This window comes from Mobula hypostoma, chromosome 5 (genome assembly GCF_963921235.1).
Source record: "Mobula hypostoma chromosome 5, sMobHyp1.1, whole genome shotgun sequence".
Taxonomy (NCBI): domain Eukaryota; kingdom Metazoa; phylum Chordata; class Chondrichthyes; order Myliobatiformes; family Myliobatidae; genus Mobula; species Mobula hypostoma.
In genome coordinates, this window is record NC_086101.1 from 21355489 (window position 1) to 21382571 (window position 27083).

The 27083-nt window shown below is 51.1% G+C and overlaps 1 protein-coding gene across 1 annotated transcript in view; it reads left to right on the forward strand.

Annotated features, from left to right (window-relative positions):
- Positions 1-27083, forward strand: part of LOC134346665 (uncharacterized) — a 41808-nt gene that overhangs the window by 3041 nt on the left and 11684 nt on the right. The window contains exons 2-3 of the mRNA XM_063048159.1: positions 18517-18863; positions 20868-21083. Coding sequence (XP_062904229.1) covers positions 18549-18863; positions 20868-21083 — 531 coding nt within the window. The 5' untranslated portion in view covers positions 18517-18548. The remainder of the gene's footprint in view (positions 1-18516; positions 18864-20867; positions 21084-27083) is intronic.

Sequence of the window (27083 nt, forward strand, 5' to 3'; positions counted from 1 at the left end):
GGGCCATAGATGCTGGGCTCACTGCCTCCAGTTCCAGAGCTCTGGCGCTGGCTGTGTGTGGAAGCTGGTACGTTCTCCTTGTGACCGCGTGGGTTCCCCCCGGACACGCTGGTTTCCTGCGCATTCCAGTGATGCGCAGGACAGTGGGCTAGCTTTCCACTAGTGTGTCGGTGAAATCTGGGTGTGGGTGGGGTAGTTGACGAGGGCCTGGGGGTGGGGGGGGGTTGGAATAGGTTACAAGGAGGTAAGTGGGGGAAGAGGGTTGATGGGTTTGCCTTGAGAGCTGGCTCAAACTCAATGGTTTGAATGTTTTCTTATCGTGGGAGGAAGTGAGAGACTATGAACGCATTGCGACAGTCGTGTCCTGTGAGGGAAATAAACAACAGTGACCCGGTGATGGATCTATGAGTGTCATTCATTTAAACTAGTCCATTGAGTCCTTCTGCTGTGCTGCACTGGTTTATGTTGGACCTCAGGGATCGTGCAGCAGAGATCCGCTGGGTTTCTGGGTCATACGAATCACACAGTAGTAATCTACTGGCTCACTGGCATGTGGGGATCAGGCCACATAGCAACTGGATCATGCAGTGTTCACTGGGTCACTGAAATCATGCCACTTGTACAGCAGGTTAGGGGGATCATGCAGCAGGGATCCACTAGCTCCCTGGTTGATGGATGTCATACGGCAGAGATCTACGAGCTCCCAGGGATCCTCCAGTGGTGTTCCAGTGGTGAGAGAGCTTTCTTGGACCACTGGACAATTGGATCTGTCAGGTCACTGGAACCTGTCCAGGGCATTTAGTGTGGAATCCGCCAGGAAACCAGCTGGAGAACCACCGGCAGGAGTGATCACCTCCACTGGCCGTTGATGGAGCTTGCTCAGAAAGAACAGGACGGTCACTGCTGAGCAACGTGGGGGGCCAGTCCCTCGCTGGGCAGTCGGTGGCTTTTTGCTAATCACCCGATCCCAGGCGTGGACATGGTGGAGGGGGTGTGGATGGGGTTGAAGTGTCCTTCCACTTCTGATTGGACATAAGACCCAGGGGAGAGGACATTGCCCAACAATAATCCCCTTCAATTGGCAGCTGAGCATGTCCATCATTGCCAAACCTCAGCTGGTCTGGAGGCGGAAAGGAGATGCTGTGGGGGGAGATCACAGAGGATCACACAACCACCTGGAGGGTTGTCAGAGCACTGAACCTCACAGAGAGGGATGGGAATGCCATCTGGATAGAACATTGAACATAGAACGTAGAAATCTACAGCACTTTCCAGGCCCTTCGGCTCACAATGCTGTGTCGACCATGTAACCTACTCTAGAAACTGCCTAGAATTTCCCTAGCACATAGCCCTCTATTTTTCTAGGCCCCATGTATCTAAGAATCAGTTAAGAGACCCTATTGGATCCGCTTCCACCACCATCACTGGCAGTGCATTCCATGTACCCACCACCCTCTGTGTGAAAAATGTACCCCTGACATCCCCTCGGTATCTATTTCCAAGTACATTAAAACTATGTCCCCTTGTATTAGCCATTTTAGCCCTGGGAAAAAAAGCCTCTGGTTATCCATATGATCAATGACCCTCATCATCTTGTAAACATTTATCAGGTCACCTCTCACCCTCTGTTGCTCCAAGGAGAAAAGGCCAAGTTCACTCAACCTATTCTCGTAAGGTACGCCCTCCAATCCAGGCAACATCCTTGTAATTCTCCTCCATACTCCATAGTATCCACATCCTTCCTGTAGTGAGGTGACTAGAACTGAACACAGTACTCCAAGTGGGGTCTGACCAAGGTCTTATATAGCTGTAACATTACCTCATGGCTCTTGAACTCAGTCCCATAGTTGACGAAGGCCAACACACCATACACCTTCTTAACAACACTGTCAACCTGTGCGGCAGCTTTGAGTGTCCTATGGACACAGACCCCAAGATCTCTCAGATCCTTCACACTGCCAAGAGTCTTACCATTTATATTATATTCTGTCTTCAAATTTGACCTACCAAAATTTCACACTTATCTGGGTTGAACTCCATCTGCCACTTCTCAGACCAGTTCTGCATCCTATCAATGTCCCGTTGTAACCTCTGACAACCCTCCAGAATATCTACAGCACCCTCAACCTTTGTGTCATCAGCAAACTTACTAATCCACCCTTTTACTTCTTCATCCAGGTCATTTATAAAAATCACAAAGAGGAGGGGTCCCAGAACAGATTTTTGTGGAACACCACTGGTCCCTGACCTCCGTGCAGAATATAAACCGTCTACAACCACTCTTTGCCTTCTGTGGGCAAGCCAATTCTGGATCCACAAAGCAAAGTCTCCTTGGATCCCATGCTTCCTTACTTTCTGAAGGAGCCTTGCATGAGGAATCTTATCAAATGCCCTACTGAAATCTATATACGCTACACCCACTGCTCTATCTTCATCTATGTGTTTTGTTACTCCTCAAAGAATTCAGTCAGACTTGTAAGGCACGATCTGCCCCTGACAAAGCCATGCTGACTATCCCTAATCAGATTATGTCTCTCCAAATTCTCATAAATCCGGCCTCACAGGATCTTCTCCAACAACTTGCCCACCACTGAAGTCAGGCTCACTTGTTTATAATTTCCTGAGTTATCTCTACTCCCTTTCTTCAACAAGGGAACAATTTGCAACCTTCCAATTCTCTGGTACTTCTCCTGTCCCTATTGATGACACAAAGATCATTGCAAGCGGCTCAGAAATCTCCTCCCTCACTTCCCACGGTAGCCTGGGGTATACCTCATCTGATCCTGGTGACTTTTCTAACAATGCTTTTTAAAAGCTCCAGCACATCCTCTTTCTTAATGTATATATGCTCAAGTGTTTCAGTCCACTGTAAGTTATCCCCACAATTGCCAAGGTCTTTTTCCCCGGTGAACACAGAAGCAAAGTATTCATTAAGTACCTCCGCTACCTCCTCTGACTCCATGCACACATTTCCACTGTCACACCTGATTGGTCCCATTCTCACACGGCTCATCCTCTTGCTCTTCACATACTTGTAGAATGCTTTGGGGGTTTTCCTTAATCCTACTCACCGAAAACTTCTCATGGCCTCTTCTGGCTCTCCATTCTTAAGCTCCTTCCTAGCAACCTGGTAATTTTCTAGAGCTCTAACAGTACCTAGTTTCTTGAACCTTTCGGAAGCTTTTCTTTACTTCTCAAGTAGATTTTCTACATTTTTTGTACACCGTGGTTCTTTAACCCTATCATCCTTTCCCTGCCTCAGTGGAACATACCAGTGCAGAAATCCATGCAAATGTTCCTTGAACATTTGCCACATTTCTGCCATGCATTTCCCTGAGAACATCTGCTCCCAATTTATGCTGCCAAGTTCCTGCCTAATAGCATCATATTTCCCCCTACCCCAATTAAATGTTTTCCCAAATTGTCTGCTCCTATCCCTCTCCAGTGCTGTGGTAAAGGAGATAGAGTTGTGGTCACTACCTGCAAAATACTCTCCCACCGAGAGATCTGACACCTGACCAGGAGAATGGAAGTCTAGACGATGGGTACAAAGGGGTGGGGAGATATCCTGGGTGGGACCACAGCCGGAAGTCAGGGAACAGCTTGCAGGAGGCGAGGCTGGGATGTGAAGAGGCAGAGGCGAGGGTGCTGGGAGGGTTGAGGTGGCACATACTCTAATGTGGTCAGCATGGATTCGACAGGCTGCACATTCTCCCCGCACCCCCTCCCCAATCCTCCTCCTGCCTCCACCAGCTTCGCTTCCCCGCCATCGCAATGAGCAGGGTGCTCTCCCTCGGCAGGTAGTCAGATCTGCGTGCAACAGGGTGCCACAGAATGCCTTGCAGTGCATGGATTGAGTGCAGTGTGGTCCTGTCTGGAAGAAAATACCACTGGCAATGCACTCCTGCCACACTGCGCAGGTACTGGAGTGGTTGTGAGGCTGGGGTCCAGCTCACTGTGTGCGCTGATGACCTAGTGAGGAGTGTCACAGTGACTACACCCTCCCACTCCCCACCCGGTGCACTCCTATGCAGCCCAGCCAAGCACCCCCACCTCGGCTGAATGCAAACAGTTGCAACACAATCTACAATTCAACAGCCTGCCGGGACCAGGGCAGATGGAATCAGCACTGGTTTAGTATTCTCATATGTACTGAGATTCAGTGAAAAGCTTGTCTTGCATACGGTGCGTACAGATCAAGTCATTAGTTCAAAGTTCAAAGTAATTTTATTGTCAAAGTACATATATGTCACCATAAATAACGCTGAGATTCACTTTCTTATGGGCATACTCAATGTCAATAATAGAATAATAACTGTAGTAGAATCAGTGAAAGACCACACCAACTCGAGCATTCAACCATTGTGTAAAAGACAACAAACTGTGAATACAAACAGAAACAAATAATAATAATAAACAAATACGGAATAAATATTCAGAACATGAGATGAAGAGTCCTTGAAATTGAGTCCATAGGTTGTGGGGGCGTAAAGTTGAGTGAAGTTGTCCCCTTTGTTTCAAGAGCCTGGTGGTTGAGGGGAAATCACTGTTCCTGAATCTGGTGGTGTGAATCCTGAGGCTCCTGCACCTTCTTCCTGATGGCAGTCATGAGAAGAGAGCATGGCTTGGGTGGTGGGGGTCCCTGATGGTGGAAATCTACAGATACTGAAAATTCAGTGCAACACAAAAAATGTTGGAGGAACTCAGCCACTCAGGCAGCATCTATGGAAAATAGTAAACAATGATCTGTTGAAGGTTCTCGGCCCAAGATGTCAACTCTTTACTGTTTTCCATAAATGCTGCCTGGGTTGTTCAGATCCTCCAGCATTTTGTGTGTTGCCCTGATGATGGATGCTGACTTTCTGCAGCAATGGTTTGTGTGGATGTTCAATGCTGGGGAGGACGTTATCCATGATACATTACACAGTGCATTAAAGTAAGTGCAAGGTAAAACAATAAAAGAAGGCAGAATAATTGTAACAGCCACAGAGAAGGTGCGGTGCAGGTAGACAATAAGGCGCCAGATTATTACCAGGTAGATTCTGGGATTTTATCCTACGAGGGAAACATTCAACTGTCTTACTAGAAGGTAGGGGCTGTCTTTGGATCTGGTGGTACATGCTTACTTGATTTGACCAGTTAGCACGGCAATATACAAGTCAAAAAGTTTTCCAAGTGAACAAAATATCTAATTTCCCGATTTGCTGATGATACTAAACTAAGTTACTGTGAGTGCAGAGGAGTACAGTGCCTTGAAATAGTAGTCAGCCTCCACAACTATTTTCACATTTTACTGTCTCATTTTCTAAATTTAAAATATATTGAAATAGGATATTTTGAGCTAATCTGAAAAACATTGTGCATCATGTAAAATCAAATTAAAATACCAAAACCTGTCAACAATTTACCAAAAGTTAAAAACCAAAATTCTGAGGCTGAAGAAGTATTTATCCCGTCGGCAATTACAACACTAACTTTCCCCAAGAGCAATACTGTTATTACCTTACCTACTCACCCAATTTGTTGATGCAGAAAATTGGAGGATCACCTGAAAAAAATACCCTCTCTCTCGGTAAGGTCCAACAGCGTGGTAGATTTTCAACAGGCCATACCAAAATGAAGGCAAAAGAGCATTCACAGCAAGTCAAGGAAATGATACGAGAGAAGCACAAATCTCGGGAAGCGTACGAGCCCATCTCAAAGGCACCTCGGAGCTCAGTGCAGTCCATTGTGAAAAAGTGGAAAAAAATATATACCACAGCCACACTGCCCAGGTCTGGTTGCCCCTCTAAAACTAGTCGCTGGAGAGGAATGGCACCTGCAAGAGAGGCGACTGTGATGCCAACATTCACTCTGAGTGAGCTGCAGAAGTCAGTGGCTACAACTGCCATGAAGTTCATGGCTCCACAATCTCTAATGCCTTGCACAAAAGGGGTACTTGTGCAAGAGTGGCAAGGAAGAAGTCCTGGCTGTAAAGACTTTTGCAAAGCATCACTTTAAAGATACTGCAAAATGCTGTGGTCAGATAAGATGAAAGTGGAACTTTTTGGCCTCAACACTAGTAGGTGTAGATTAAATCTAATCCGTTAGGGTGATATCATCCCTAATGGAAAGTGTGATGAAGGTAGCATCATGCTAGGGGGATGCTATTCAGCAGCAGGAACTGAAAACCTAATCAGGATTGACGGGAAGACGAACGCTGCTAAATACAGAGAGATCCTGGATGAAAACATATCAGCCCATGGCCTCCTCTACTACCACGATGAGGTCACACTCAGGTTGGAGGAGCAACACGTTAGATTCTGTCTGGGTAGTCTTCAACCTGATGGCATGAACATTGATCTCTCGAACTTCTGGTAATGCACCCCCCTTGATTTTTCTTTACTATTCCCCACTCCATTTCCTTCCCTCACTTTATCCCCTTACCTGGCCATTACCTACTTCTAGTGCTCCTTCCTCCCCTTCCCTTTCTTCCGTGGCCTTCCTATCAGATTCCTCCTTCTCCAGCCCTTTATCTTTTGCCAACTAATTTCCCAGCTCTTTACTTCACCTCTCCCCCTCCCCGGGTCTCACCTATTACCTACCTTGTATTTCTTCCTCCCCTTCCCCCACCTTCTTACTCTGACTTCTCATCTCTTTTCTCCAGTCCTGATGAGGGGTCTTGGCCCAAAACGTCGAATGTTTACTCTCTTCCATAGATGCCTGCTGAGTTCTTTCAGCATTTTGTGTGTGTTGCCTGGAGAAAAAACCTGCCAGCCTCTGCCAGAAAATTTAAACTGGCGAGGAACTTCATTTTCTCATCAGGACAATGGTCCAAAGCACACTGCCAGAGCAACTGTGGAGTAGTTTCAGATGAAGAAAATTGATGTCCTTGAGTGGCCCTTTCAGGGTCCTGACCTTAACCTGAGCAAACATCTCTGGCAAGACCTTAGGATTGCTGTCCACTGCCATTCCCCAACTAACCTGACACAGCTTGAGCAATTTTGCAAGGGGGAATGGGCAAATCTTGCTCCATCATATTGTGCAAAGCTAATAGAGACTTATTCAAAACAAGTCTGTAATAACTGTGAGGCGTGGTTCATCTAAGTCCTGAGCAAATTGGGGAGGAATACTTCTGAACTGCTGACGTTTCAGTTTTTGAATTTTTTGTTTTTTATGCTTCACAATTTTCCCTGTGGTTTTTTTTTGGTCTCCACTGTGAAAAAAAGAGCATGTAATTCACAAATAAGAATTCTCAGTTAAATTGATAAAAATCCCTCATTTCACTACGAGTTAATGTGAACAAAGGGTTGGAGCTGAATACTTTGACAAGGCACTCTATATCAGGAGGCTTCAGTGGTGATAGAGAAGCTGAGTGAGAGGTAAATTGGTTTATTGGCGCTGAGGTACAGTGAAAAACTTGCCAAATCATTGAAGGAGCACAGTGTAAATCAATAACAGAATGCAGATTAAAGTGCTACAGTTACTGAGAAAGTGCAGTGCAGGTAAAAATTAAGGTGTAAAGTCATAACAGGGTAGATTGTGAGGTCAAGAGTCCATCTTATCAGACGAAGGAACCATTCAATAGCGTCCTAACAGTGTGGTCGAGCTCAGCCCTATGTGATTTCAGGGTTTTGTGTCTTCTGCCCAACGAGAGAGGGGAGAAGAGGGAATGTCTGGGGTGGGCGAAGCCTTTGATTACGTTGGCTACTTTACCGAGGCAGCAACAAGTATTGAGAATCCAAGGAGAGGAGGTTGGTTTCGTGATGCACTGAGCTGTGTCCACAACTTCCAGCAGCTTCTTGTGGTCACAGTTGCTTCACCAAGTAGTGATGTGCCCCAGATAGGCGGCTTTCCATGGTGCATCGACAAAAACAGGCCAAAGGTTGACGGGGACATGTCCAATTTCTTCAGGTTCCAGAGGCACAAGAGGGCTTTTCTGGCCACACTATCCATGTGGTTGAATGAAGACAAGTGACTGGTGATAGTTACTACCAGGAAGTTGAGGTACTGGTTCTATCAGCAGGAACAAGTGCACCACCCCACCAAATCCAGAGGCCAATGAATACCTCTTTTGTTTTGCTGACACCAAGGAAGAGTTTCCACCTGTCAGGTCAGCACTGCTGGCCGAGCAGAGCCCAGGTTCGCTGCTGGGCGAAGGGGGAGCGGCAGACGGAAGAGGACGTAAAGCTGAAGTGCGGGGGGGAGTGGCATGGCAAGAAACAGAAGCTGGCGCAGCAGCCCGTGGGTGACAGGGGCACGTCCTGCAGCTGCATGGGCGCTGGGCTGCACGGCTGGCGGCGGCAGCTGGCAGTCCAGCCCTGCAGTACTTGTGGAGAATGCACTGCGGTTGCATGGCTGCAGGAGCCTGCGAGCGGAAAAGCTCGTCAGGATGCAATCTGAGCTGCATGGTGCAGGCAGCATCACAACCCACATGTATTACAGCTCTAAAAATTTCCTGTTACCCACACCAAGAGCAAAGTCTTCAGCTCTGGTTGCCTCATTACGAGAAGAATGAGGCTACTGATCCCATACCCAGTCACTGTGTCCTCAGTACAGTGTTCCTGTACACAGTCACTGTGTCCTCGGTACTGAGGGTGTGTTCCTGTACACAGTCACTGCGTCCTCGGTATTGAGGGGGTGTCCCTGTACACAGTCACCGTGTCCTCGGTAATGAGGGAGTGTTCCTGTACACAGTCACCATGTCCTCGGTACTGAGGGAGTGTTCCTCTACACAGTCACTGTGTCCTCGGTACTGAGACGGTGTCCCTGTACATAGTCACCGTGTCCTCGGTACTGAGGGAGTGTTCCTGTACACAGTCACCATGTCCTCGGTACTGAGAGTTCCTGTGCACAGTCACTGTGTCCTCGGTACAGAGGGAGTGTCCCTAAACACAGTCACTGTGTCCTCGGTACTGAGGGACTGTTCCTGTACACAGTCACTGTGTCCTCGGTACTGAGGGGGTGTTCCTGTACACAGTCACCGTGTCCTCAGTACTGAGGGAGTGTTCCTGTACGCAGTCACCGTGTCCTCAGTACTGAGGAAGTGTTCCTGTACACGGTGACTGTGGCCTCGGTACTGAGGGAGTGTTCCTGAACATGGTCACCGTGTCCTCAGTACTGAGGGAGAGTTCCTGTACACAGTCACTGTGTCCTCGGTACTGAGGGAGTGTCCCTGCACGCGGTCACCATGTCCTCGGTACTGAGGGAGTGTTCCTGTACATGGTCACTGTGTCCTCGGTACTGAGGGAGTGTTCCTGTACACAGTCACCGTGTCCTCGGTACTGAGGGAGTGTTCCTGTACACAGTCACCGTGTCCTCGGTACTGAGGGGGTGTCGCTGTACACAGTCACTGTGTCCTCGGTACTGAGGGAGTGTCCCTGTACACAGTCACCGTGTCCTCAGTACTGAGGGAGTGTTCGTGTACACAATCACCGTGTCCTTGGTACTGAGGGAGTGTTCCTGTACATGGTCACTGTGTCCTCGGTACTGAGGGAGTGTTCCTGTACACAGTCACTGTGTCCTCGGTACTGAGGGAGTGTCCCTGTACACGGTCACCGTGTCCTCGGTACTGAGGGAGTGTTCCTGTACACAGTCACTGTGTCCTCAGTACTGAGGGAGTGTTCCTGTACACCGTCACCGTTTCCTCGGTACTGAGGGAGTGTTCCTGTACACAGTCACCGTGTCCTCGGTACTGAGGGAGTGTTCCTGTACACTGTCACTGTTGCCTCGGTACTGAGGGAGTGTTCCTGTACACCGTCACCGTGTCCTCGGTACTGAGGGAGTGTCCCTGTACACAGTCACCGTGTCCTCGGTACTGAGGGAGTGTCCCTGTACACAGTCACTGTGTCCTCGGTACTGAGGGAGTGTCCCTGTACACAGTCACCGTGTCCTCGGTACTGAGGGAGTGTCCCTGTACACAGTCACCGTGTCCTCGGTACTGAGGGAGTGTCCCTGTACACAGTCACCGTGTCCTCAGTACTGAGGGAGTGTTCCTGTACACAGTCACTGTGTCCTCGGTACTGAGGGAGTGTTCCTGTACGCGGTCACCGTGTCCTCGGTACTGAGGGAGTGTTCCTGTCCGCGGTCACAGCGTCCTCGGTACTGAGGGGGTGTTCCTGTACGCGGTCACCGTGTCCTCGGTACTGAGGGAGTGTCCCTGTACACGGTCACCGTGTCCTCGGTACTGAGAGTTCCTGTGCACAGTTAGTGTGTTCTCGGTACTGAGGGAGTGTCCCTGTACATGGTCACTGTGTCCTCGGTACTGAGGGAGTGTTCCTGTACACGGTCACTGTGTCCTCGGTACTGAGGGAGTGTTCCTGTAAACAGTCACCGTGTCCTCGGTACTGAGGGAGTGTCCCTGTACACGGTCACCGTGTCCTCGGTACTGAGGGAGTGTCCCTGTACACGGTCACCGTGTCCTCGGTACTGAGAGTTCCTGTGCACAGTCACTGTGTCCTCGTTACTGAGGGAGTGTTCGTGTACACAGTGACCGTGTCCTCAGTACTGAGGGAGTGTTCGTGTACACAGTGACCGTGTCCTCGGTACTGAGGGAGTGTTCCTGTACACAGTCACCGTGTCCTCAGTACTGAGGGAGTGTTCGTGTACACAGTCACCGTGTCCTCGGTACTGAGGGAGTGTTCCTGTACCCAGTCACCGTATACTCGGTACTGAGGGAGTGTCCCTGTACACAGTCACTGTGTCGTCGGTACTGAGGTAGTGTTCGTGTACACAGTCACTGTGTCCTCGGTACTGAGGGAGTGTGTCTCGGTACTGAGGGAGTGTTCCTGTACACAGTCACTGTGTCCTCGGTACTGAGGGAGTGTCCCTGTACACGGTCACCGTGTCCTTGGTACTGAGGGAGTGTTCCTGTACACAGTCACCGTGTCCTCGGTACTGAGGGAGTGTCCCTGTACACGGTCACTGTGTCCTCGGTACTGAGGGAGTGTTCCTGTACACAGTCACTGTGTCCTCGGTACTGAGGGAGTGTTCCTGTAAACAGTCACCGTGTCCTCGGTACTGAGGGAGTGTCCCTGTACACGGTCACCGTGTCCTCGGTACTGAGGGAGTGTCCCTGTACACGGTCACCGTGTCCTCGGTACTGAGAGTTCCTGTGCACAGTCACTGTGTCCTCGTTACTGAGGGAGTGTTCATGTACACAGTGACCGTGTCCTCAGTACTGAGGGAGTGTTCGTGTACACAGTGACCGTGTCCTCGGTACTGAGGGAGTGTTCCTGTACACAGTCACCGTGTCCTCAGTACTGAGGGAGTGTTCGTGTACACAATCACCGTGTCCTCGGTACTGAGGGAGTGTTCCTGTACCCAGTCACCGTATACTCGGTACTGAGGGAGTGTCCCTGTACACAGTCACTGTGTCCTCGGTACTGAGGGAGTGTTCGTGTACACAGTCACTGTGTCCTCGGTACTGAGGGAGTGTGTCTCGGTACTGAGGGGGTGTCGCTGTACACAGTCACTGTGTCCTCGGTACTGAGGGAGTGTCCCTGTACACGGTCACCGTGTCCTCGGTACTGAGGGAGTGTGTCATGGTACTGAGGGAGTGTTCCTGTACACAGTCACTGTGTCCTCGTTACTGAGGGAGTGTCCCTGTACACGGTCACCGTGTCCTTGGTACTGAGGGAGTGTTCCTGTACACAGTCACCGTGTCCTCGGTACTGAGGGAGTGTCCCTGTACACGGTCACTGTGTCCTCGGTACTGAGGGAGTGTTCCTGTACACAGTCACGGTGTCCTCAGTACTGAGGGAGTGTTCCTGTACACCGTCACCGTGTCCTCAGTACTGAGGGAGTGTTCCTGTACACGGTCACTGTGTCCTCGGTACTGAGAGTTCCTGTACACAGTCACTGTGTCCTCGGTACTGAGGGAGTGTTCGTGTACACAGTGACCGTGTCCTCGGTACTGAGGGAGTGTTCCTGTACACAGTCACTGTGTCTTCAGTACTGAGGGAGTGTTCGTGTACACAGTGACCGTGTCCTCGGTACTGAGGGAGTGTTCCTGTACACGGTAACCGTGTCCTCGGTACTGAGGGAGTGTTCCTGTACCCAGTCACCGTGTCCTTGGTACTGAGGGAGTGTCCCTGTACACAGTCACTGTGTCCGCGGTTCTGAGGGAGTGTCCCTGTACGCAGTCACTGCCTCCTCGGTATTGAGTGAGTGTCCCTGTACACGGTCACCGCGTCCTCGCTACTGATGGGGTGTTCCTGTACACAGTCACCGTGTCCTCGGTACTGAGGGAGTGTCCCTGTACACGGTCACTGTGTCCTCGGTACTGAGGGAGTGTTCCTGTACGCAGTTACCGTGTCCTCAGTACTGAGGGAGTGTTCCTGTACACGGTGACTGTGTCCTCGGTACTGAGGGAGTGTTCCTGAACACGGTCACCGTGTCCTCAGTACTGAGGGAGTGTTCCTGTACACGGTCACTGTGCCCTCGGTACTGAGGGAGTGTTCCTGTACACAGTCACTGTGTCCTCAGTACTGAGAGCTCCTGTGCACAGTCACTGTGTCCTCGGTACTGAGGGAATGGCCCTGTACGCGGTCACCGTGTCCTCAGTACTGAGGGAGTGTTCTTGTACACGGTCACTGTGTCCTCGGTACTGAGGGAGTGTTCCTGTAAACAGTCACTGTGTCCTCGGTACTGAGGGAGTGGCCCTGTACGCGGTCACCGTGTCCTCAGTACTGAGGGAGTGTTCCTGTACACGGTCACTGTGTCCTCGGTACTGAGGGAGTGTTCCTGTACACGGTCACTGTGTCCTCGGTACTGAGGGAGTGTTCCTGTACACAGTCACCGTGTCCTCGGTACTGAGGGAGTGTCCCTGTACATGGTCACCGTGTCCTTGGTACAGAGGGAGTGTCCCTGTACACGGTCACCGTGTCCTTGGTACTGAGGGAGTGTGTCTTGGTACTGAGGGAGTGTTCCTGGACACAGTCACTGTGTCCTCGTTACTGAGGGAGTGTCCCTGTACACAGTCACCGTGTCCTCGGTACTGAGGGAGTGTTCCTGTACACAGTCACTGTGTCCTCGGTACTGAGGGAGTGTTCCTGTACACCGTCACCGTTGCCTCGGTACTGAGGGAGTGTTCCTGTACACAGTCACCGTGTCCTCGGTACTGAGGGAGTGTTCCTGTACACTGTCACTGTTGCCTCGGTACTGAGGGGGTGTTCCTGTACACCGTCACCGTGTCCTCGGTACTGAGGGAGTGTCCCTGTACACAGACACCGTGTCCTCGGTACTGAGGGAGTGTCCCTGTACACAGTCACTGTGTCCTCGGTACTGAGGGGGTGTCACTGTACATGGTCACCGTGTCCTTGGTACAGAGGGAGTGTTCCTGTACACAGTCACCGTGTCCTCGGTACTGAGGGAGTGTCCCTGTACATGGTCACCGTGTCCTTGGTACAGAGGGAGTGTCCCTGTACACGGTCACCGTGTCCTCAGTACTGAGGGAGAGTCCCTGTACACAGTCACCTTGTCCTTGGTACTGAGGGAGTGTGTCTTGGTACTGAGGGAGTGTTCCTGGACACAGTCACTGTGTCCTCGTTACTGAGGGAGTGTCCCTGTACACGGTCACCGTGTCCTCGGTACTGAGGGAGTGTTCCTGTACACAGTCACTGTGTCCTCGGTACTGAGGGAGTGTTCCTGTACACCGTCACCGTTGCCTCGGTACTGAGGGAGTGTTCCTGTACACAGTCACCGTGTCCTCGGTACTAAGGGAGTGTTCCTGTACACTGTCACTGTTGCCTCGGTACTGAGGGGGTGTTCCTGTACACCGTCACCGTGTCCTCGGTACTGAGAGAGTGTCCCTGTACACAGACACCGTGTCCTCGGTACTGAGGGAGTGTCCCTGTACACAGTCACTGTGTCCTCGGTACTGTGGGGGTGTCACTGTACACAGACACCGTGTCCTCGGTACTGAGGGAGTGTTCCTGTACACCGTCACCGTTGCCTCGGTACTGAGGGAGTGTTCCTGTACACAGTCACCGTGTCCTCGGTACTAAGGGAGTGTTCCTGTACACTGTCACTGTTGCCTCGGTACTGAGGGGGTGTTCCTGTACACCGTCACCGTGTCCTCGGTACTGAGAGAGTGTCCCTGTACACAGAGACCGTGTCCTCGGTACTGAGGGAGTGTCCCTGTACACAGTCACTGTATCCTCGGTACTGAGGGGGTGTCACTGTACACAGACACCGTGTCCTCGGTACTGAGGGAGTGTCCCTGTACACAGACACCGTGTCCTCGGTACTGAGGGAGTGTCCCTGTACACAGACACCGTGTCCTCAGTACTGAGGGAGTGTTACTGTACACAGTCACTGTGTCCTCGGTACTGAGGGAGTGTTCCTGTACGCGGTCACCGCGTCCTCGGTACTGAGGGGGTGTTCCTGTCCGCGGTCACAGCGTCCTCGGTACTGAGGGGGTGTTCCTGTCCGCGGTCACAGCGTCCTCGGTACTGAGGGAGTGTCCCTGTACACGGTCACCGTGTCCTCGGTACTGAGAGTTCCTGTGCACAGTTAGTGTGTTCTCGGTACTGAGGGAGTGTCCCTGTACATGGTCACTGTGTCCTCGGTACTGAGGGAGTGTCCGTGTACACGGTCACCGTGTCCTCGGTACTGAGGGAGTGTTCCTGTACACGGTCACTGTGTCCTCGGTACTGAGGGAGTGTTCCTGTAAACAGTCACCGTGTCCTCGGTACTGAGGGAGTGTCCCTGTACACGGTCACCGTGTCCTCGGTACTGAGGGAGTGTCCCTGTACACGGTCACCGTGTCCTCGGTACTGAGAGTTCCTGTGCACAGTCACTGTGTCCTCGTTACTGAGGGAGTGTTCATGTACACAGTGACCGTGTCCTCAGTACTGAGGGAGTGTTCGTGTACACAGTGACCGTGTCCTCGGTACTGAGGGAGTGTTCCTGTACACAGTCACCGTGTCCTCAGTACTGAGGGAGTGTTCGTGTACACAATCACCGTGTCCTCGGTACTGAGGGAGTGTTCCTGTACCCAGTCACCGTATACTCGGTACTGAGGGAGTGTCCCTGTACACAGTCACTGTGTCCTCGGTACTGAGGGAGTGTTCGTGTACACAGTCACTGTGTCCTCGGTACTGAGGGAGTGTGTCTCGGTACTGACGGGGTGTCGCTGTACACAGTCACTGTGTCCTCGGTACTGAGTGAGTGTCCCTGTACACGGTCACCGTGTCCTCGGTACTGAGGGAGTGTGTCATGGTACTGAGGGAGTGTTCCTGTACACAGTCACTGTGTCCTCGTTACTGAGGGAGTGTCCCTGTACACGGTCACCGTGTCCTTGGTACTGAGGGAGTGTCCCTGTACACGGTCACTGTGTCCTCGGTACTGAGGGAGTGTTCCTGTACACAGTCACCGTGTCCTCGGTACTGAGGGAGTGTCCCTGTACACGGTCACTGTGTCCTCGGTACTGAGGGAGTGTTCCTGTACACAGTCACGGTGTCCTCAGTACTGAGGGAGTGTTCCTGTACACCGTCACCGTGTCCTCAGTACTGAGGGAGTGTTCCTGTACACGGTCACTGTGTCCTCGGTACTGAGAGTTCCTGTACACAGTCACTGTGTCCTCGGTACTGAGGGAGTGTTCGTGTACACAGTGACCGTGTCCTCGGTACTGAGGGAGTGTTCCTGTACACAGTCACTGTGTCTTCAGTACTGAGGGAGTGTTCGTGTACACAGTGACCGTGTCCTCGGTACTGAGGGAGTGTTCCTGTACACGGTAACCGTGTCCTCGGTACTGAGGGAGTGTTCCTGTACCCAGTCACCGTGTCCTTGGTACTGAGGGAGTGTCCCTGTACACAGTCACTGTGTCCGCGGTTCTGAGGGAGTGTCCCTGTACGCAGTCACTGCCTCCTCGGTATTGAGTGAGTGTCCCTGTACACGGTCACCGCGTCCTCGCTACTGATGGGGTGTTCCTGTACACAGTCACCGTGTCCTCGGTACTGAGGGAGTGTCCCTGTACACGGTCACTGTGTCCTCGGTACTGAGGGAGTGTTCCTGTACGCAGTTACCGTGTCCTCAGTACTGAGGGAGTGTTCCTGTACACGGTGACTGTGTCCTCGGTACTGAGGGAGTGTTCCTGAACACGGTCACCGTGTCCTCAGTACTGAGGGAGTGTTCCTGTACACGGTCACTGTGCCCTCGGTACTGAGGGAGTGTTCCTGTACACAGTCACTGTGTCATCAGTACTGAGAGCTCCTGTAAACAGTCACTGTGTCCTCGGTACTGAGGGAGTGGCCCTGTACGCGGTCACCGTGTCCTCAGTACTGAGGGAGTGTTCCTGTACACGGTCACTGTGTCCTCGGTACTGAGGGAGTGTTCCTGTACACGGTCACTGTGTCCTCGGTACTGAGGGAGTGTTCCTGTACACAGTCACCGTGTCCTCGGTACTGAGGGAGTGTCCCTGTACATGGTCACCGTGTCCTTGGTACAGAGGGAGTGTCCCTGTACACGGTCACCGTGTCCTCAGTACTGAGGGAGAGTCCCTGTAGACAGTCACCGTGTCCTTGGTACTGAGGGAGTGTGTCTTGGTACTGAGGGAGTGTTCCTGGACACAGTCACTGTGTCCTCGTTACTGAGGGAGTGTCCCTGTACACGGTCACCGTGTCCTCGGTACTGAGGGAGTGTTCCTGTACACAGTCACTGTGTCCTCGGTACTGAGGGAGTGTTCCTGTACACCGTCACCGTTGCCTCGGTACTGAGGGAGTGTTCCTGTACACAGTCACCGTGTCCTCGGTACTGAGGGAGTGTTCCTGTACACTGTCACTGTTGCCTCGGTACTGAGGGGGTGTTCCTGTACACCGTCACCGTGTCCTCGGTACTGAGAGAGTGTCCCTGTACACAGACACCGTGTCCTCGGTACTGAGGGAGTGTCCCTGTACACAGTCACTGTGTCCTCGGTACTGAGGGGGTGTCACTGTACACAGTCACTGTGTCCTCGGTCTGAGGGAGTGTCCCTGTACACAGTCACTGTGTCCTCGGTACTGAGGGAGTGTCCCTGTACACGGTCACCGTGTCCTCGTACTGAGGGTGTCGTACACAGCACGTGTCCTCGGTACTGAGGGAGTGTCCCTGTACACGGTCACTGTGTCCTCGGTACTGAGGGAGTGTTCCTTTACGCAGTTACCGTGTCCTCAGTACTGAGGGAGTGTTCCTGTACACGGTGACTGTGTCCTCGGTACTGAGGGAGTGTTCCTGAACACGGTCACCGTGTCCTCAGTACTGAGGGAGTGTTCCTGTACACGGTCACTGTGCCCTCGGTACTGAGGGAGTGTTCCTGTACACAGTCACTGTGTCCTCAGTACTGAGAGCTCCTGTAAACAGTCACTGTGTCCTCGGTACTGAGGGAGTGGCCCTGTACGCGGTCACCGTGTCCTCAGTACTGAGGGAGTGTTCCTGTACACGGTCACTGTGTCCTCGGTACTGAGGGAGTGTTCCTGTACACGGTCACTGTGTCCTCGGTACTGAGGGAGTGTTCCTGTACACAGTCACCGTGTCCTCGGTACTGAGGGAGTGTCCCTGTACATGGTCACCGTGTCCTTGGTACAGAGGGAGTGTCCCTGTACACGGTCACCGTGTCCTCAGTACTGAGGGAGAGTCCCTGTAGACAGTCACCGTGTCCTTGGTACTGAGGGAGTGTGTCTTGGTACTGAGGGAGTGTTCCTGGACACAGTCACTGTGTCCTCGTTACTGAGGGAGTGTCCCTGTACACGGTCACCGTGTCCTCGGTACTGAGGGAGTGTTCCTGTACACAGTCACTGTGTCCTCGGTACTGAGGGAGTGTTCCTGTACACCGTCACCGTTGCCTCGGTACTGAGGGAGTGTTCCTGTACACAGTCACCGTGTCCTCGGTACTGAGGGAGTGTTCCTGTACACTGTCACTGTTGCCTCGGTACTGAGGGGGTGTTCCTGTACACCGTCACCGTGTGCTCGGTACTGAGAGAGTGTCCCTGTACACAGACACCGTGTCCTCGGTACTGAGGGAGTGTCCCTGTACACAGTCACTGTGTCCTCGGTACTGAGGGGGTGTCACTGTACACAGACACCGTGTCCTCGGTACTGAGGGAGTGTTCCTGTACACGGTCACCGTGTCCTCGGTACTGAGGGAGTGTCCCTATACACAGTCACCGTGTCCTCGGTACTGAGAGTTCCTGTGCACAGTCACTGTGTCCTCGGTATTGAGGGAGTGTTCCTGTACACGGTCACTGTGCCCTCGGTACTGAGGGAGTGTTCCTGTACATGGTCACTGTGCCCTCGGTACTGAGGGAGTGTTCTTTTACACAATCACTGTTTCCTCAGTAATGATTCCTCGCCAACTTTCCAACCATCTGTACTAAATCTGATAAACTGCACCCTTTCCATTTGTGGGATCTTTTTGTGTGATCCTGAATGGCTGGGACTGCCCGGAATGCAGCAGGTGCTCCGAGGGTGAGCTGGATGAGGGGAGCCATGCGGTGTTGTCAGGGAGAGGTGTTGGTGTCGCTCTATCTCCATGCTGATGATTCCCTTTCTCTCTTGCAGTGCAGGAGCAGACAACGGCAGCAGTAACGGAGATGGAAGGGTCGCTGGACCCAGGAACCCTGCTCACGGCCGCTGACCTTCCCCGACCAGATCCCGCGGGGCCTGCCTCAGCACCCAGGGGAGACGGAGGAGTGGGTATGTCGGAACCCATCGCAGAAGGCAGCGCGGCGCAGAAGGGGTTCCAAGTCTCCACCTACTTGCAGGTGCTGGATCCGCCCAATCTCCCTCCCGGAGGGACGTCCACCCCAGCATCAGCGGGTGGCGAAACTCCGGGTGAGGACGTGCCCAACCAGACTTCACCTGTTCCCGAGACTTTGGAGCTGGATACGAGCGCAGACAGCGGCCTGGTGAGTGTTCTCCCCCACCGCCTCTCCCCCTGCTCCTCATTGCAGCTCCCTTCCCTCCACCCACTCTCTCTAAACACATCCAGAAAGACCAATGAAGAGGTGGCAAACTGCTATTGTACCCTAACCATGCGACCACGTTCAAGGTAAAGTTTTGTGTATGTTAGGGCGATCAAGGGATGGTGGGGGGGGGCGGGGCGGTGTGGCTATGAGGAGAGGCACTCTAAGGAAAAAGGTCACCCACACCTTGTTGGACAGAAGATCTTGATGGGCCAAACAGCCTCAGCCTAAGGATGGGGTTAAAGTCAATGGGAGAGGATGGAGACCAGACTTCAGTGGCGGGAGGCTGAAATTCAGGAGCTGGGCTGCACTGCCCTGCAGTGAATTGGCCCCCAGTGACCTGCATCTATATAGTAAGTCTCGCATTAAGCTGGGTGTGGCCTCTGTCCTGAATGACCCACTGAGGCATGCCTGGACAGGACTTGCAACGCCCCTGGGTCAGTCCCCCGACCCGCCAAGCCAGGAAATACTTGGTTGGGAGGTATAAGGAAAGGTAAACGCGTGAAGTTCTCAAGACCATGTCCATACTTTGGGCTTTCCGTCTGGTGGGGACTTACCACCAGACTTGCCCAGTTTGCCCAGCTTTCTGCCCAGACACCACCTCTTACCCAGCCAGGTCATTGTTACCAACATCAAGCCCAAACCTATGGGCTTCACCTCACTGACCCTGGGGGACTCCTTCGCACACATATGACAGGGACAGGGCTTAGTGGCATGCCCTACAGCTGACTAACTTGCTCCTTCCCCTCCCCACCCATGACACCTCCTGGGTAAGCAATGTGCGGCAAGAGGTTCAGCTAACGGGTCCTGACACCCACGGGTGACCTGGTTTTGTGTGAACTGTGAAGCTTTAACCTTCTCAGGCGGGGGCTGGCGTTGGTCGCTCTCTGGGGTCACGTTGGTGGGGGGAATCCCCAGCCCTGCCAAGGCTAAAGGTCGCCCGATCATCAGCCAACACCACTCACCCAGCACAGGGTGACCGACTGTGGCTGGGACAGAACAGGGTCCCAGTGGGGGAGGAGGGTGCTGAGTGGATGTTGATCCTCAGGGAAGGGGAGGGGGTAGTGGATCTCAGGGCAGGAAGGACCTTGGGCTCGGAGGGATTCTGAGAGAGTGTATAACCATATAACCATATAACAATTACAGCACGGAAACAGGCCATCTCGGCCCTTCTAGTCCGTGCCGAACTCTTACTCTCACCTAGTCCCACCGACCTGCGCTCAGCCCATAACCTTCCATTCCTTTCCTGTCCATATATCTATCCATTTTAACTTTAAATGACAACATCGATCCTGCCTCAACCACTTCTGCTGGAAGCTCGTTCCACACAGCTACCACTCTCTGAGTAAAGAAGTTCCCCCTCATGTTACCCCTAAACTTTTGCCCTTTCACTCTCAACTCATAGGCAGGGGGTCATCAGGGGTGGGAAGATTCTGGAGTTGGGGGTCTCTCAGTGATTCAGGGGTCTTCCGATGAGTTGGGAGGCAGGTATCTCGTGGTTGCGTGGACCGCAGGGACAGAGAATCCCATGTTGGAAGCTTCCCACTCAGCTGGGCCCTCCCACTGCATCAGTAGCGGTCTACCAGTAAGTCTGGGGTCCCGCGGCTGAGGGTCTCCCAGAGAGTCTGAGTCGGGTGGAGTGGTTCTCTTTGGGTTGGGCTCACCTAGTGTCTGAAGTCTCCGGAGTGAGTAGGGCCCTTCAAGTGTCGGGGATGTCCTGGTGAGTCTGGGTTGTCCTGGTGAATAAGGGGTCTCCAAGTGAATCTGTTGTCTCCCAATGCGTTGAGGGCCTCTCCAGGGGAAATGGGACAGATACATCAATCTGTTTGGTCTCTGTGGTTGGAAGGATCCTGTGTTCAGAGGTTTTCCTGTGCATCTGGGGTATCGTGGTGTCAGGGATTCCTGTAGCAGTGTCCAGAGGTAACCCGCGAATCTTCCTCACCACAGACCGGGGAGAGCGAGGAGGCGGAGGAGGAGGAGGAGGGCGTGGGGGACCCCCGCCCATCGGCACCTCCTGACCCCGTGCAGCCATGCCAGCCGAGCAGAAGCCCAGACAGGGGCGAGGACGGAACCGGCGTTGCGGCAAGGGGAAGCTGCCGCCTGCAGGGTGTTCGGCACCTCAGCCTGGAGCCGCTTCTCACGTTTACCAATCACGGACACACGGTAGGCGCCGCCGGCCTCTCCCAGCGGCAGGCAGGGCTACGGGTTTACTGTGGGGGCAGGGGTCATCCTGGCTTCCTGCCCCCGCCCACACTGGGACAGGGCAGTGCACTCACTGTGAATGGGAGCCCATTGCCAGTGCACACTGCACTTGCCTGGCTAAATAGCCGCTGGTTTAAAATGCACCAAGATACAGTGAAAAACCTTTGTTTCAGATTCAGAATCAGGATTACTGTCACTGACATAGGTCATGAAATTTTTTGTTCTGTGGCAGCAGTACCATGGAGGACAGAAGATGTGGGTGTGGGGGGCCCCGGTAGCATGGCGGTTAGTGCCACACTGTTACTGCTGGGGATGTTGGAGTTTGGAGTTCAATTCTGGTGCCACCTTCCCCTGAGTGTGTGGGTTTCCTCCGAGTGCTCCGGTTTCCTCCCACATTCCAAAAATACACGGCTAGCAGGTTAATTGGTAAATTGTCCTGTGATTAGGCTGGGGTTAGATAGGTGGGTTGGTGGGTGCTTCCACTCGTTGGGCTGGAAGAGCCTGTTTTGCACTGTACCTCGAAATAAACATACGATAAATCGCCATAAGAACTAGGGAGGAAATGTTCATGGGTTCGCAGTCTGTTCAGAAATCCAGTGGCAGAGGGGAAGAAGCTACTCATAAAATATTGAGTGTGTCATTTACTGAGAGCATGAGTTGTGGAGCTCCTGAAAGTGAGCCTGTAGGACGGTTGTGGAATCAGTTCAGAGTTGAGGTGAGTGAAATTATCCACGCTGGTTCAGGAGCCTGATGGTTGTAGGGTAGTAACTGCTCCTGGACTTGATGGTGTGGGACCTAAGGCTCCTGCACCTCCTTTCTAACGGCAGCAGTGAAAAGAGAGGATGGTCTGGATGGTGGTGGGAGGTCTCCCTGATGATGGATGCTGCTCTCTTGTGGCAGCACTCCTTGTGGGTGTTTTCAGTGCGGGGAGGGCTTTGTCTGTGATGGACCAAGCCATATCCAGGCTTTGTTGTTTATTACTGTAACTGACACGTTGTGAAATCTGTCCGAATTAGGTTTATTATCTTCACTGCAGGAAATGAGTCTAGTTCCCAACTAGACAACAGGGTGATAGAGTTGCTGCTTTAAAACATCAGGGTCCTGGGTCTGATCCCAACTTTGTGCACTGTCTGTGTGTGTGGAGTTTGCACCTTCTCCCTGTGACCACGTGGATTCCCTCTGTGTGCTGCGACACCCTCCCACCTCCCAGGTCTGCAGGTTAATTGGCAACTCTAAGTTGCCCCTGATGTGGGTGAATGGTAGGAGAGTCGACAGGGATGTGAGAGAGAAGATTGAGATAGAGAGGTTGAGGGGGTGGGGGAGAGAGAGAGGAGAGAGTCATTGAGAGAGAGAGAGAGAGTGATGAGAGAGAGAGAAAGAGATATTAAGAGAGAGGGAGAGACATCGAGAAAATGAAAGAGAGGGAGGAAGGGAGAGAGAGACATTGATAAAGTGTATGAGAGAGAGAGGAACAGATGGAGAGAGATTGAGAAAGAGCATGAAAGGGAGAGAGGTATTGAGAGAGGGAGAGGGAAGAGAAAACATGGAAAGAGATGGAGACAGAGTGATTGAGGGAGGGAGAGACGCATTGAGAGAGGGAGAGAGAGATTGAGAAAGAGGGAGAGAATCATTGAGAAAGTGAGAGAGAAGGAGAGAGAGACATTGTGGGAGGGAGAGAGCGAGAAAGAGAGGGGAGGGCAACATTGAGAGCGGGGGAGTTTAAGAGAGAATGAGGGAGAAAGATGGGGAGAAAATGAGTGAGAGATGGAGAGAGAGAAGGAAAGAGAGACATTGAGAAGGAATGTGAGAGAGGGGGGGAGAGAGAAAGAGGGGCATGGAGAATGATTTTGAGGGAGAGAGGAAGGGAGAGACAGGGAGAGAGAGAGTCATTGTGAGAGACAGAGATGGGGAAGAGACATTGAGAGAGAGGTTGAAAGAGAGAGGGATAGAGAGAGCGACATTCAGGGAGAGAGATATTGGAAGAAAGATGTTGAGGGAAAGAGACGCTGAGAGAGAGAGAGAGTTAAAAGGGAGGGAGAAAGACATTGAGAGAGATTGAGGAAGAGAGAGGGGGAGAGAATGGGTTACACGGAAGTGTGTAGGGAAATGGGACTGACAAGATTGCCCAAATGCTTTAAAAAACACAGATGTTAGAAATGTGCAATAAAAACAGAATGCTCAGAAGGTCAGGCAACTACCATGGAGACAAAACAAGCGACAATGAATGCTTCATTTCAAAGACCAGTCATCAGATGCTTTGTCCTAGCCATTACCACTCTGCAGGTGAGTGGGTAGACTCTGGTAGGCCAGAATTCCTCAGATCAACCCCTTTAAATTCTGCCTCCTCACCAGACACAAGAAACCTGCCCCACTATCTGTGACCCCCTCCATCGCCCCTCCCTACTCCCTTACTCCTTGGGGCGTGCTTGCTGAGGGTCTGGTCCTGGACCCTCAAACTCCGGCGTAAACTGGGGGCAGTGAATGGTCAGGAGGTGTGTGTCTGACCCCAGTCACTTGGTCCTGGTTTGGAAGCAATCACCAATGTAACTCATTCTGGATTAAACCATATCTGGAGCAGGCAGAGCTCAGTGCGACAGCAGCAGTCCGGTTCCGTACAATTGCCCAGCACAGGCGCATGCAATGCTTCCCTTGTCCACAGCTCCTCTTACCTGACAACAGGATTGTCAGGTAAGATTTCCCTTAGGGAAACCATACTGACTTTGGCATATTTTACCATGTGCCTCTAAGTACCCCAAAACCTCATTCTTAATAATGGACTCCAATATTTTCCCAATGACTGAAGTCAGGCTAACTGGCCTATAACTTAATTTCTTTTGCCTCCCTCCTTCCTTAAAGACTTAAGTAACATTTGCAATTTTCCAGTCCTCTGGATCCATTCCAGAATCTAATGATTCTTTAAAGCTGACTGCTAATGCCTCCTCAGTCTCTTCACCTACCTCTTTCAGAATTGGGGTGTTGTCCATCTGGTCTCTGTGACTTCAGACCTTTCCGCTTCCCAAGCACCTTCCCCTTAGTAATAGCAACTACACCCACTTCTGCCTCCCTGGCACCCCTTGAATTTCTGGCATACTGCTGCTGTCTTCCACAGTGAAGACTGATGAAAAATACTTATTAATCTCATTTGTTATTTCCCTGTCCCCCCATTACTCCCTCTCCAGCATTATTTCCCAGCGTCCAATACCCACTGTCACCTCTATTTTACTCTTTACATATCTGAAAAACTTTTGGTATCCTCTTTGATATTATTGGCTAGCTTACCTTCATATTTCTTCTCTCTCCTTATTGATTTTTCATTGCCTTCTGTTGGTTTTTAAAAGCTTACCAATCCTCTAAGTTCCCACTAATTTTTGCTGTGCTATTTTGCTCCTTTGCTTTTATGCTGCCTTTCACTTCCCTAGTCAGCCATGGTTGTGTCATCTTCCCTTTAGACTACTTCTTCATCTTTGGGGTGAATCTATCCTGCATCTTCCAGATTGCTCCCAAAAACTCCTGTCATCGCTGTTCTGCCATCATCCCTGACAACGTCCCTTGCAATCGACTTTGGCCAGCCCCTCTCTCGTGCCCCTGTAATTCCCTTTATTCCACTGTCATACTGATACATCTGATTTTAGCTTCTCCTTTTCAACTTGCAGGGTGAATTATATCATTGTATGATTATTGCCTCCTCAGGGTTCCTTTATTTTAAGTTCCCTAGTCAAATCTGCTTCATCACACAATATCCAATCCACAATTGCCTTTGTCCTAATGTGATCAACCACAAGCTGCTCAAAAAACCCATTTTGTAAGCATTCTACAAATTCCCTCTCATGCGATTCAGAACCGATCTGATTTTCCCAATGCACCTGCATATTGAAATCCCCCCTCACTATCATAACATTCCCCTTTTTACATGCCTTTCCTATCTCCTGTTCTAACTTACACCCCACATACTGACAGCTATTTGGAGGCCTGTATGTAATTCCCATCAGGGTCTTTTTACCCTTGTAATTTCTTAGCTCTACCCACAACGATACGACATCTTCCAATCCTATACCACCTCTTTCTCAGGATCTAATTTCAATTTTTACCGACAGAGCCACTTCACCCCTCTACCTACCTGCCCGTCCTTTCGATATAATGTGTATCCCAACTATGATTTTCTTACAGCTATTACTCATTGATGCCCATATCCTCATACCTGCAAATCTCTAAATGCGCTACAAGATCATCTGCCTTATTCTGCGTACTATGTGCATTCAAATACTATGTAATACCTTCAATCAGGATTTATCACGCTTTTTGATTTTGCCCCAATATTACACTTAAACTCATCTCACTGACTGCAATTTTACCCTATCATCTGCCTATCCTTCCTCAGTCTCACTACACGCTGCCTCTGCTTGTATACCAACTGTCCCACCTTCAGGTCCTACAACTCTGGTTCCCATGCCCCTGCCAAATTACAAACGTTTGTAGTTTAAACCATCCCCAACATCTCCAGTAAACCTGCCCCCGAGGAATAACCCGTACTTTGTGCACAGGTTGTACTTTCTCCAGAAGAAATCCCAATGATCCAGAAATCTGAAACCCTGTGCCCTGCATGAATTCCTCAGCCACACGTTCATCTGCCAAATCATCCTGTTAATCTCACTGGTACGTGGCACAGGCAGCAATATAGAGCTTACTTTCCTTGAGCTCCTGCTTTTCGGCTTTCTATGCAACTTGCTACATTACCAGTTCAGGACCTCATCCCTTTTCCTACCTATGTTATTTGTACCAATATCTAGCACGATTTACGACTATTCAACCTCTCTGAGACATCCCTGACCCTGGCACATAGACAATATACCATCCAAATATTTCTATCATATCCACAGAATTTTCTGTCTGCTCCTCTAACTGTGGAATCCCCTATCACTACTGCACTCCTCCTGTGCAGAACTGAATGGGTGAATGGCTGTTCTTGAACCTGGTGGTGGTGGGACTTCAGGCTTCTGTACCTCAGTGCCCAGTGATAGCTGTGAGAAGGTGGCATGATCGGATAGTAGTGAACTTTCATGATGGATGTTGAAGGTTTGAGGCAATGCCCCCTGTAGCTACTACCAATGGCAGCAAGGGATGTACACGTTTTCAGCTTCCTTCCAAGTCCTGACCGACTCATTCATGCCCCCTGCTGGCCACTTTGGGACTGTTCTTCTCCAGCTGGTTATTTCTTCCTCTCTGGTTCTTATTCCAAAAAATTTGAACACAGATCCCACAGATTTCTAATAGATAGGTAGCTAGAGAGTTAGTTTACTGATCCCAAAGGAAATTACAGTGTCACAGTAGAAATACAAGTGCACAGATATACAAGTATACAAATATTAGAAGAGAAGTAAGAACGAATAAAAAATAAGTTACCTCAAACAGTCTGACAGGAGGGAGGGTCATCACTTCCCCAGCTATAGGTTGGCTCATTATAGAGCCTAATGGCCAAGGCTAGTGTTGAAATTGCAGGGGCCCTGGCAGATATATTTAAAATGTCGGTGTCTGCGGGTGAGGTGCCGGAGGATTGGAGAGTGGCTCATGTTGTTCCGTTGTTTAAAAAAGGATCAAAAAGTAATCCGGGAAATTATAGGCTGGTAAATTTGACGTTGGTAGTGGGTAAGTTATTGGAGGGAGTACTAAGAGACAGAATCTACAAGCACTTGGATAGACAGGGACTTATTAGGGAGAGTCAACATGGCTTTGTGCGTGGTAGGTCATGTTTGACCAATCTATTGGAGTTTTTCGAGGAGGTTACCAGGAAAATTGATGAAGGGAAGGCAGTGGATGTTGTCTACATGGACTTCAGTAAGGCCTTTGACAAGGTCCCGCATGGGAGGTTAGTTAGGAAAATTCAATGGCTAGGTATACATGGAGAGGTGGTAAATTGGATTAGACATTGGCTCAATGGAAGAAGCCAAAGAGTGGTAGTAGAGA